General features: G+C 35.9%; 2 protein-coding genes across 2 annotated transcripts; both read right to left on the bottom strand.

Moving 5' to 3' along the window:
• Positions 1-1,215: 1,215 nt before the first annotated feature.
• LOC110896325 (probable receptor-like protein kinase At5g38990) lies at positions 1,216-2,718 on the bottom strand. Its single transcript, XM_035981157.1, has 2 exons — positions 2,295-2,718; positions 1,216-1,517 (listed from the first exon to the last, which is right to left on the bottom strand). The coding sequence occupies exons 1-2, from the start codon at positions 2,716-2,718 to the stop codon at positions 1,216-1,218; spliced, it is 726 nt and encodes a 241-aa protein (XP_035837050.1).
• Positions 2,719-4,701: 1,983 nt separating this feature from the next.
• LOC110893917 (pyrophosphate-energized vacuolar membrane proton pump 1) lies at positions 4,702-12,214 on the bottom strand. The gene is made up of 8 exons (XM_022141070.2): positions 11,786-12,214; positions 9,467-10,041; positions 8,497-8,876; positions 8,325-8,411; positions 7,474-7,804; positions 6,535-6,945; positions 5,234-5,293; positions 4,702-5,158 (listed from the first exon to the last, which is right to left on the bottom strand). Exons 1-8 carry the CDS (start codon positions 12,027-12,029, stop codon positions 4,952-4,954), a joined length of 2,295 nt encoding a protein of 764 aa, XP_021996762.1. The 5' UTR covers positions 12,030-12,214; the 3' UTR covers positions 4,702-4,951.
• Between the last annotated feature and the right edge of the window lie 1,263 nt (positions 12,215-13,477).

The following is a 13,477-nucleotide window of genomic DNA, read 5'->3' as shown; positions in this document are numbered from 1 at the left end:
GAGTAGAAATCCAAATATTTGGATTTTGTAGCCTAAGTCAATTGAGTTAGGAGGTATAAATCTCAAGCTTGAGAATGCTAAATCACAAATGTGCATGTGATCAAAGCAATGAACTAGAACTACAAAAGAGTAAGTTAGAAGCACAAAGTTTTATCTTGGTGGTGGGATAAGGTTTATGACCATTAGGTCATGAGTTCTATTCCCGCAAAGGGGGTTTTTCCCAGATTTATTGGGTTTCCTCCTGAATTGGTGTATAGGCATTATTGCCTAGTGGAGATGGATATGATCGGGTGGTTCTGCTGGTGGCACGATGATACTCCAGTGGTCCGTCAGTGATCCAAATTTGCCGTTCAAAAAAGAAGCACAAAGTTTTGATATAGAATCATAAAGGCACATGGTAAATATGATACCCCTCTCTATGATTGGCTAATGAATCACAATGGTATATGTGATCAGAGTAATGGATTAGAATCGTAAAGATGCATATGATCTAAGTGATGAACAAGATATACTAAGTTATATATGTGATCCAATGAATGTTGTGGAATCATGTCTATTGGGAAAGACATACAAGAGTGCTCAAGAATTAAAGAAGACCTTTGTAGCAATAAATGTAATTAAATTTTATTTTCAAAGTATCAGGATTTATTATGTTGTTCTAAACATTTAAGAAACGATGTTTAATTTATGTACAAGTGGCACGTCAACCCTAGTTGGGTTAATGTGTTATAGCTAGGCTGAATGGTGTGGGGAGTGAGCCCAATGGCCAACTCATCACCGACATGGCTGCCTTTTATAGCTGGCTTAGGGCGTCAACGACAAATACAAGGGCATTAAAGGGGCTCCATGGAGCTGGGGCGTTAGCTAGTGATGAATGAAGGGGGCATAGGAAATGGCGAGGTGAGTTAGGGGGCTTCTCCGATGCGGTGGGGCTTTTACCTACACCGGTTAGCCTCGTGGTATCAAAGCTTAGACTCTTTCTTGTTGAAATTGGGTTAAGATCAATCGATGTCATCACCATTACAAGACCAGCTACGTCGTTTCATTAAGTTGATTTTGTTATCCTCATATCCTGTAACTCTAGTACATTTACATGATTGACAAGAATATGAAAGCAAATGAAATTTATCAAGCTCAATCAAGAGCCTGCCACCACATATATATGTTTCAAGAGGTATTCCGCAAGAACTACATATCTAAATAATCAATGAAATCTTAGAAAAACCGTCTTTTCATTCTGCTATATATTTGTTCGAGTTCCTTCAAAGCTTGTTCCATTGTGTAGTGGTAACTAGTGCACTTTAGTATTAGGGAAAGTAGTTCGCGCGCTCTCTCAAGTTCAGTATCTTTTAATCTCATTCGTGGATCCACTAGATCCTCGACATAAGCTAAAGCAACTTTGGGTGACCAATGTTCTCGTCCCATATAATCCGAAGGCGCAGGTTTCCCTGTAAGTATTTCCATTAGTAACAACCCAAGACCGTTCACATCACACTGCCTTCTCTGACCCGTCGGGCCTGAAACATGATATTATTTGTGATGTCAATTTTAGCTTACAACCTCTAAGGCTGTAACACAAAGAAAATACAAGAATAATATAAATAGTGATAACTTGTTACCTTCTGATCTATTTAACAACCTTGCTACATCGAAATAAAAAAGCTTCGCATTGAATTTATGTACGTTAAATAAGATCGAAATATAATCCCGTGATAAACTTCTAGCAATTTTCCCACGAAAAAATTAATATTTTAATACACAAAGTTTTCGTGGGAAATGCATAGGAAACTTCCGACCATTCTCCCATGAGATTGACTTTTGTCGGTATTTAGTTGCTCATTTACTGTTTTCGGTGGTATTGGCATTTGGTCGGAAATGCCAAGTATCTTCTGACCATTTCCCACGGAAATGTATTTGTTCGTATTTGGTTGGTTTCTAGTCGCTATATTAGGGTTTTTAGTGGTGTTGCTATTTGGTTGCAATTTCCGACATTTTTTACTAGGAATTTTTTATAGGAGAATGGAGCCTTTTCTAGCTATGATATATGGGGTATTATTATTATATTATTATTATTATTATTATTATTATTATTATTATTATTATTATTATTATTATATGATTATTATTATTATTATTATTATTATTATTATTATTATTATTATTATTATTATTATTATTATTATTATTATTATTATTATTGTATATAGTTGATATCTTGGCTGCCCAATCCTCATCAAGAAGGATGTTCGAGCTCTTCACATCACGGTGTATGATCCCATGTTGGGTGCCTACACCTGTGTGAAGATGGTCCAATCCGCGTGCAGCCCCTATCCATATCCTGAGTCTTTGCATCCAAGACAAAGGGGTATTACTATTGTGCAAATGATGATAAAGTGTTCCATTGGGCATATATTCATACACAAGTATCATTTCTTCGCCATCATCACAACAACCAAGGAGAGACACAAGGTGCGCATGTCTCAACTTAGAAAGCATTTCTACTTCAGTCGTAAACTCAGGGGCTCCTTGATTCGACATGGAATCCAAACGTTTGATGGCAACGCTGGTGCTGCCACCTCTCTCTTCATCTATATGACCCTTGTAAACCTTCCCAAAACCACCATGCCCAATCACCCGTTCCTCATCGAAATTTTTTGTTGCTAATTGAATATCCGGAAGAGAGTAGCGACGACATAGCTGCTCTGAAGTTATAGCCATCAAAAAGTTCTGGCTGGGTATAAACTTATTGAGAAATTTGTAGCATAAACATAAACCCAAGGAAAAAGGAATCCTGATCAAAATTTAATACCTCAAAATTCAACTAGGTAAATTAACATCTATGGTTGGGGATTGTGATCAAATTTATTTTTTTTTATTTATTTATTTTTTATTTTATAAGTTTGGACAAGTGTCACCCGGTAGAGGTGAAATATAGTAAAGGGTTAAAATAATGTAAGAAAAAGTCATTGACAACGGATTAAATGCATAATTAAATATCTACTCTTTATGCCGATTAATAAAAAATCTATCTACTCATCATTGACCAACTCAAATCAACGTAAGCAAGAACGGACCAACTAGAAAGGTATGTAATGAAATATCTAATTTAATCATAGTTTTAAGAAACAAATATTTAACGTTAGAACCTCGATGTCTTTAAGGTATTGATTTTCTATTCTATGCTTTGTGATTGTATATATTTATTTGGAAAAAAGTGTATCGTACAAAACGCCTTAACATACAACGCGTACGCGACGGCAAGTTCGCATGTTATAAACCCGTAAAAGAGAATATCGCATGTTATAAAAACGAAAGTTCTCACGTTAAAAAAAATACAATTCGCAGGTTCAAACAAAAACCCAATTCGCATGTTATGGAAACCCAATTCGCATGTTCAAATAAAACTACAATTTCGCATGTTGTTATTGGAACCCAAATTCGCATGTTGATAATGCATTGCGTACACGTCAGGGCCGGCCCAAGGGTAAGCCAAATGAGGCTTGGGCTTTGGGCCACCAAAACTATAGGGCCTCCATAATTTGATGAAACTACAGTCCATTTATAAAAGATTTAGGGTGTGGGTTATAAACAGATTGATGGTTGGTAGTGTAGTGGTTTTGTGTATGTATGAATCTTGGTGAGACCCGGGTTTGAATCCCTGGGACAGTTTTTTTTTCTTGTTTTTAAATTTTAACACAATCTTTCAAATAGTTACATTTGGGCCCTTCAAATTTAACTTTCAATTACATATATTTTTTTTGGGAAAAAGGCCACAAAATTTTACTTCGCCTTAGACCACCAAAATGGTTGAGCCGGCCCTGGTACACGTCGAACGTTAAGGCATTTTGTACGTTAACCGGTCTCTATTTATTTGATTGTGGATATAACAAAAATGCCGCAACAATATAACGAAAATGGTAAACGGCGTCAGTTTATAGAAAAAAAAAGGTTATTGGATTTTAATAATCCTAACTTTCACCCATTGGCGCGCATTAATCACAACTTAAAAAATTCTCTCTGACAATCCCAACTTGTAAGAATTTTGCCCCCATCAATCCTTTTCTAACCCAGTTAGTTTTTTTGCTGACGTGGCACAAACCTAGTTATTCGTTGATGTGCCTTCTTATGCGTATCCTTATGTGGCACAAAGCTAGTGATTGGATTTTAATAATCCAAAGTTCCTAACTTGCACCACCACCATCAACAACCACCACCATCAGGCGTTTGGTTTAAAAACTTATTAAGATAGATCAAGCATTACTCTTCTTTTGCAAGATCCAGGAGTAAAAGAGCTTCAAGTCTTGAATGGTGATACATGGTTCTCGTGATACATGATGCAATTTTGTCAATCTTGGGGTATCAAATGCAAGTAAAATGATTTGGCAACAACTTATGGCCAAGTGGTTAAGTGTGTTGGTAATTATAAGCAAAATACGAATTTGAATTGAATTAAAAGATATATATTACAAACGTATGAACTATGATTACATCGTTCCTTATTTATGTATTTTGAACAAGTGATCCCAATTAAGAACATTGCACGGTAGTATTATGTATGTAGCTTTCGTATAGAAATTTTTGGGTATATACATTTTTGACCCCTGATTTCATAATCAATATGATTCTAAAACTGTTTTATCCGCATCGATTGGCATGCATTTCAGCTAACAAACAAAAGATTATAAGCATGACCCATTCATCTAGTAAGGAATAAATGAATAACATAGGTACTAGTGACATGTTCAAACTCTTGATGAGAAGGATTACTTATCATGTCTTATACATATCGAAAAATTGCTAATCGCCGAACAAAACATCAAAAATAAGACGTAGAGAAACATATGCTAGATGACTCGAAAAATAAAGCAAAGACGTCAAGTGATACAACTAAACGCATGAAACGATAGGCTAATCAAAGGACATATAACCGACCATCACCTTCATTATGAATCTAGAACAACTTGAACAAAAGGCCTCCATGGGTGGCAAAGAAGGGGGCAAACACCAAAGATTCGACAGCCATGAGCTTGATCAAGATGTTTAGTGACGGTCCTGAAGTGTCCTTTAAAGGATCTCCGATGGTGTCTCCAATCACAGCCGCCTTGTGTGGGTCTGACCCTTTTGGTCCGAGTGATTTCGCATGCTCAGAGACACCAGCCTAACATTACAAAAGAAAAATGAATTAGTGAAAAGGATAAAACTTTAAGGAAAAGAAAAACATTTTCATTCGTACCTCGATGTATTTCTTAGCGTTGTCCCAAGCACCGCCAGTGTTCGACGCAGAGATAGCAATCTGCATCATGTTAAGTAGTTAAAAACTTGCTTGTATAGTTTTATCAAATAGTAAATTTCTCCCTCGAAACGTAAAGTAACGCGAATTTATAGTGTCTAATGAAAACGTATAATATTTGACCCGACTCGCTTCGGAACAAAACTTACGTCAAAACGTAAACCAACTGAAAACGCACATAAAAATAAGTACGAAAACGTTTTATATTTGACCCGACTTATTTCCTAAAAAAAAGTACGTCGAAACGTAAGGCAAATAGTGTTTTTTTTTATAAATTAAGGGATGGAACCGCGTTGTGACGGCGTTGAAATGTAAATTAACTCGAATTTATAAGGTCTAGTGAAAAAACGTATCATATTAGACCCGACCCGTTTCCAAACAGCTTTTACGTCAAAACGTAGACCAGCTGAAAACGTACATAAAAATATGCGCGAAAACGTATTTTATTTGACCCGACAAAATTTACGTCGAAACGTAAACCAACTTGAATTTAAAATGACGCGTACATATATACAAATAAAGACTTAAAACTCAAGGGAGTCAAAATGACATTTCATAAAACTTTTAGAAAGTCAAGGGGGTGTGAGTGTAAAAATTGAAAGTTAAGGGGCAAAAGTAAAAAATGAAAATAAAAATAAAAATAAAGTTACAATAGCGCGATGTGATGGACGCTACAGTAACTCAACTTGTATAATTATAATATTTATATGAGTTAACTGCCATTTCAGTCCCTGTGGTTTGGTCACTTTGGCCATTACCGTCCAAATTTAAAAAATGTGTCATTTTCCTCCCTGACATACTGGAAAGGTGCCATTTCAGTCCAAATTCTCATAACCCAGTTAAAGTCAGTTAGGTGAGTATATTTAATGAAGGGTATTTTAGTCCTTTTATAATTATTTTGTTTTCCCTTTTATACAGGGGAGGGGGGTTTTGGTTAATAAAAACATAAATGGAAAACAAAATAATTATAAAAGGACTAAAATACCCTTCATTAAATATACTCACCTAACTGACTTTAACTGGGTTATGAGAATTTGGACTGAAATGGCACCTTTCCAGTATGTCAGGGAGGAAAATGGCGCATTTTTGAAATTTGGACGGAAATGACCAAAGTGACCAAACCACAGGAACTGAAATGGCAGTTAACTCAAAAACGGTTTACTATAATTACTAGAGGTGGCAATTTAAAACGGTTTACTTAACACGATAGACGAGTTACTTATAAGTTATAACTTTAGTCGTACCTGCACACCGGAAACAAGAGATCCAGCAAGAACCCCAGAAAGCGTTTCAACGCCAAAGAAAATCCCGACAATGAGGGGAGTAAGCATGACAAGAGCGCCAGGCGGGATCATCTCCTTAATCGAGGCATCGGTCGAGATTTTCACACAGGTGGCATAATCGGGCTTAGCAGTTCCTTCCATGAGGCCCGGAATGGTGTTGAATTGCCTACGGACCTCTTCAACCATTTTAAGTGCGGCTTTTCCGACACTTTTCATTGTCATGGCTGAGAACCAGTATGGAAGCATCGCACCGACGAGCAAACCGATGAAAACTTTAGGGGTCAATACATCTACGGTTGTGATCTCGGCACGGCTCACAAATGCACCGAATAGAGCCAAGGATACAAGAGCTGCTGAACCGATGGCGAAACCCTGTGATTTAGATAATATGACATCAAAATCAAGTTGAAAAGATAAATATAAAACTAAAGAGTAAAATGTCATTTAAGGCGTGGCCAGTTTTGCGACTTTCGTCCAAAGGTTTGTTTTTCAGCAGCAGCAGCATCTGGTTCCAAAGTTTGAAATTTAGTCATTTTCATCCGGCTTGTTAACTCCATCCAATTTTCTCCGTCAAGTCAGGGGGTATTTCTGTCTTTTTTGTTAACTTAAAGGGCAAATTGGTCTTTTTCACGTTTTGTAAAAGCATATAGCATAATGTACAAGTTCTCAAAAGACTGAATTGCCCTTTAAGTTAACAAAAAAAGACAAAAATACCTCTGACTTAACAAAGAAAAATGGATGGATTTAACGAGCCGGATGAAAATGGCAAGATTTCAAACCTTTTGGATTCAGATACAAAAAACAAACATTTGGACGAAAGTCGCAAAACTGACCAAACCTCGAGGACGAAAATAGCATTTTACTCTAAAACTAATATAATTTTTCTAGTTATATTTGTACCTTGCCGATAGCTGCGGTGGTGTTTCCGGCAGCATCAAGGGCATCGGTCCTCTCACGAATTCTGTGGCTCATTCCGGCCATTTCCGCGATACCACCAGCATTGTCACTGATGGGACCGTATGCATCGATGGCCAAACCGGTGGCTATGGTGCTCAGCATCCCAAGAGCCGCAACAGCAACACCGTACATGGCGGCAAAGGTGAAACTAACGAAAATACTGATTGCTATTGCGAAAATCGGGATGATAACTGATTTGTATCCCAAAGCAAGACCAAATATAACATTTGTAGCAGCTCCGGTACGGCATGAATCAGCAACATCTTGCACAGGGCTAAAGAAACAGTTGAGTTAGTCGAAATAGGAGCACTTGACAGTTATATTTAAGAGTAAAAAGCCATTTTCGCCCCTGAGGTTTGGCCAGTTTTGCGACTTTTGTCCAAAGGTTTGTTTTTCAGCATCTGGATCCAAAAGGTTTGAAATCTTGTCATTTTCATCCGTCTCGTTAACTCTGTCCATTTTTCTCTGTTAAGTCAGGGGTATTTCCATCTTTTTGGCTAACTTAAATGGCAATTCGATCTTTTTCATGGGTATTCGGTCTTTTTTACGAAAAAGACCAAAATGCCCTTGAAGTTAGCAAATAAGACATAAATATCTCCAACTTAACGGAGAAAAATAGATGGAGTTAACGAGCCGGATGAAAATGGCAAAATTTCAAACCTTTTGAATCCGGATGCGGAAAATAAACCTTTGGACGAACCAAACCCCAGTGTCGAAAATGACATTTTACTCTATATTTTATTTTTTCGTCGCCAAACAAAAAAAAATCCTTTTAAAGAAGAAAAAATTAGTACCTGTAAGCATTGCTAGTGTAGTACTCGGTAACGAATCCAATAACAAGACCAGCCCACAAACCAACACAAACACACAAGAACAATTGCCTGCATCATATAACAAAAGTGTAAGCTTTCAAGACATACGTTTCCGAAAACTTACTTGAGTAACGACATTGATCAATGATCATACCAATTTTTAACTACTTTTTGGGTTCCAAAATTGAAGATGGTGAAGCTAGAAGGAAGAGCGATCCAACTAACAATGGCGATACCGATAGTCATCAGCACGGTTGAAATGATGAGTTGGTTTTTCAAAGAAGGCTCGATTTGCTTCACAGTTTTGACTTCGAAGAAATCAGTGGCGAACAAGGTGGTGATCAAGCAGACTATGATGCCAACGGAGCTCACGGTTAGTGGGTACATCATTGAAGTGAAATCATGGGTGTTCCCGAATGAGGAGATTGAAGCGACAACAAGGGCTGCACATGATGACTCAGCATATGACCCGAACAGATCCGATCCCATACCAGCAATGTCCCCAACATTGTCACCAACATTGTCAGCAATAACCTGCAACATTTTGCCATATCATATTATAAGTTTCCCTGAAAATATAAATGATAGAGAAGCTTTTCTTTTTAGATTGCATATATACTGTAAAGGAGGCCATTTTGACCCATATACTTACGAACGGGCTGATTTGGGTTGTATTTTATCTCAAACGAGCCAGAAAAAATTAGCTAAAAGCGGAACAGGATATGTCTGCCAAACACGTTGAAAGTCCTCCAATATCAATTTTGAGTAAAGTTGGATGGTAAACACAAGGACCATCCGTGTACTTTACTCATGTTTTTAATTCATACCTAGGAAATCGTTTTATTCAAAGATTAAGTTTATTACCGAAAAAACTATGTTTCCGTAATCATACTAAAGCACATTCTTTTGTGAAAAAAATAATAATAATTAAAAATGGATGAAAAATGTCGGGGTCAAACCAACCCAAACTGGCCCGTTTCGACCCGTATTAAAAGATGACCCATTACCCAACTTGCACATCTTGTCACCTTTAATATATGTTTATAAAGGGCCCGAATTGTACTGTTCCAATACATGTGTCGTAAACAGATATGGGGGAGGGGTAAAGGAAAAGGCTTTTTTACCGCAGGATTTCTGGGGTCATCTTCAGGGATGTTCCTCTCAACCTTGCCAACAAGATCAGCGCCGACATCAGCAGCTTTCGTGTAAATACCGCCACCAACTCTACCAAAAAGCGCCATTGAAGAACCACCAAGTCCATAACCAGTTATGGACTCAAAAAGGCCTTCCCAATCATCACCATAATAGATCTTAAACAGATTAATGGTAATATACAGTACAAGTAGGCCATTTGCAGCAAGGAGAAATCCCATAACTGCACCAGATCGGAACGCAACAATGAAAGCCTTGCTGACACCCTTTCTAGCCTCAAGGGTGGTTCTGGCATTTGCATATGTGGCGATTTTCATTCCAAGAAAGCCGGAGACAACTGAGGTGATGGCACCAAGCAAGAATGACACAGTGCTGAACACTGCTGTCATTAGAGCGGGCTTGCACATCTTGGTGGTGTCGTATGTGCATGTTTTACTACTTGTGCTGAATCCCTCAACGGAACCGAGGAATACGAAGATTAGAACAGCGAAAATGACCATAAATACTCCAACGTATTGGTATTCAGTGAACAGGAAAGAGGTTGCTCCTGCAATTTCGAAAGAAAAATTATTAAATCGCTTGAATCTTAAGAACACATCAACATAGTTTACAGTATGTATGTCTTGATTACAAACCGATACGCTGACTACCACATTATTATTAGTATAAATGATTAGGGCTGCAAACGAACTGAAAGTTTAGCGAACAGTTCGTGAACCGTTCGGTTAGAACTTAGAAGTTCGTTTGTGTTCGTTCGTTTAATAAATGAACGAACACGAACAAGAAATTCTGTTCGTTTAGTTAAATGAACGAACATGAACAGAGGCCGCATTCGTTCATTTATGTTCGTGAACATTTGGTAACGTGTTCGTTTATGTTCGATACTTTGTTAATACTTTTCATTTTTATATTTTATTTAAATACTTTAAAATACTGACAAATTAAATATTTAGCAAGTAGCAATGTATTATATATTCTTTTCATGAAGACTTGTTTGTATTTTTTGTTTTCGTTTGCGTTCATTAACGTTCGTTTGCGTTCATTACTTAAAATTAGCAAACTAACACAAACGAACACGAACACGTTCATTTCCTTAACGAACAAACACAAACATAGAATCTCGTTCGGTAAGTGTTCATGAATAGTTCGTGAACACATATATTTCCATAACAAACGAACACGAACAAGGTGTTCGTTCGGTTCGTTTGCAGCCCTATAAATGATAACTGCTACAAAAAAAAGTATTTTTATTTATATGACCATGTTTAACAATAATATATATCAGTATTCAAATAGGAAAAAAAAATCAATAACATTATTAATTGAAGGAAATGGAATATTACTGTCCCCTGCACATACTGACAGAAAATTCTTGTATTTTTACAACTTAACCCACATTTTAGGCATATCTTGTTTTCTTCCCTAAACACACATCAAAAACAAAATGGTCCATACACCAGCAAAACAACCAGATCTATGAGCAACATCATATGCAGTCACATTTGATTCATAAAGATGCTATATTGTCCAAGATCCAGTTAACACACACCAAACAAAAACAATTTAAATACCATAAAAATATACCACCGACAACCAGCTGTGATGAAATCACATGACTCACAATTTAAACAAAGGTTGCATAACATCAAGGTAGCCACACATTAACATCAAATCCCAACAAATCATTTTAATATTCGGAATTAAAGTGTTGAAACTTGAAACAAACACTACCTGCACGTGTATATAAAAAAAAATCATATACTTTCCATCACTATATTCAATACTTCAACCAACACCATTACTATATTTAATATTTAATCAATAGTATTTAAGAAACAAAAAGGTAGATCTGGATTTGAGCCACAAATCACCACCAAATTTCATAATTAATTGAAAATTTAACTGTATTTACAATTATAAAACTAATTAAACTTCTATAAACATTCAACTTAACAAATTCATTTCAGTTTTCCAGATATTTTTAAACTAAATTCATATAACATTAATAAATTATTATAAAATAGTTGCGGTTCAAAAAAAAAAAAAATTAACTAAACAACAAAATTAAGGTGAATTACATAAACAGAAAAGGAATATTAACAGAATATTCCAATTAAACAAAGAAAAACACCACAAAAACTTCTCAGATTTCAATTTTCCAGATACTTTAACTCTAAATTTACTTAACATATCCAAATCTCCACAAAACTTAAACCTAATAATAATAATAATAATAATAATAATAATAATAATAATAATAATAATAATAAATAATAATAATAATAATATACCTTCAGAAATAGCATTCTGAATCTCAGCGCATTTCTGAACAACTGTATGATCATTAACACCTTCTTCTTCTTCAATCAACGACTCCGTAAACCCGTTCTTTCCGTCAGCATCCGGTTTCTCAGCAACGAGCTTAACTTGCGACACAAGGTACCACTGGAACAGCGAGAACAATATGCCTATAACCGCACAGATCGGGATAAGGATCTCGGTGCCGAGATCTGAGAGAATAGTAGCTGACGTCATCAGATCTACACACAGAGATATAAACCGGAAATCCGATCGGAACACGGAGAACAGAACAGAGAGAGATTTAATAATTTTGGGTTAAATCTCTCTCTCTCTATATAGATAGATATAGATGTATGTATGTATGTATATCTCTATATGGTGGCGAATGAGGGTGAGGCCTCGAAGTGATAAATAGATGAGAGACAACTGGGCGGGTGTGAAGTTGATGATGACTTTGTGCAGAGTGGTTGTTGCTAAATACAGACTGGTGTTTAGCTTGATAAGGTGTTGTATGCATAAATGGTTGTATGTTTTATGGTGGTTAGTGGTTTTGGTTCTGGAAAAGAGAGTGACACCAACTGTGAAATAAATATTAGGAAAACGACGAAATGTAGATTATTATTATTATTTGATTTATTCTTTGTAGAATTTATGAGAAATATTTATATTTGTGTTTTATACTCTATTATTATATCACATGATACGTGATTTTACGGGTGATATTTTTTGGTATCTATTTTTGAGGTTTTTGGTATTGGTATTTGCCAGTTTTCAACTTCGAATACCAGTACTGTATCATACCGTACCAGATATTTTTAGTAGCGGTATCTGTTTTTTAGGATTTTTGGTACCAGTATCATTGGTACCAGTTAATATCAAGTTCCTCCCTAGTTTCTTTCATTTGTCAGAAGTGAATTGTTATACATGTCGCAAAAAACATGTTTGTATCATGTGTCACATGTCACATGTGATTAATCAATATGTAATCTTTAGCTAAAGAGAAAAATGTTTTCATTTTGTGGGGTTATAGAACGTTCACATTGGCTTTTTTCAAGTGAAAAGCTCATGGACCCAACCCAGTTCAATTCTGCTCGTAGACTGTCCTCTTTTTGCTCTTCTCTCCATCTCACGAAAACTGTTTGTAGAGAGGTCTTGCAAACATATCATTATCAAAGAAACCAAACCAACGAAGTTTTTCGACATCCTTTTTTCCACCTCGATTATCCCTTTTCTATGTCAATGTCCATAGAAGTGATGAACCTCGTTACAAATGCTATAAAGATCTTATTAGCAGTAGGATAGTTTATATGAATTTAATATATTTTAAAAAAAATATATAAATGTATAGATATCATAAGCACATGTTTAGTTGTTTGTGAGTTTATAAAACAATATTCGATCGCAAGATTTCTAAGATTGGTTTTTTTTTAAATCATCTTACAAATTTAAGATCTCTATAGTAAAAATTAGAACAACTTATATATTTTGGTGATTAGAAAAATTATTATTTAATATTACCTTGCATTATAGAAACTTGTAATTTGTCATGTACTTTTTTCTTTTGTTTTATTAATGGTGATTAGAAAAATTATTATCTAATATTACATTTCATTAGGTAAACGGGCTGGATGGGGGAAGGGGTTTGTCGCGCAGGGAACACCGCAGTCACCATTCTTTGCCGT

The sequence above is a fragment of the Helianthus annuus genome, chromosome 12, assembly GCF_002127325.2.
Source record: "Helianthus annuus cultivar XRQ/B chromosome 12, HanXRQr2.0-SUNRISE, whole genome shotgun sequence".
Lineage (NCBI taxonomy): Eukaryota > Viridiplantae > Streptophyta > Magnoliopsida > Asterales > Asteraceae > Helianthus > Helianthus annuus.
The sequence above is the reverse complement of the archived record's forward strand: the minus strand, read 5'-3'. Positions and strand labels throughout refer to the sequence as shown.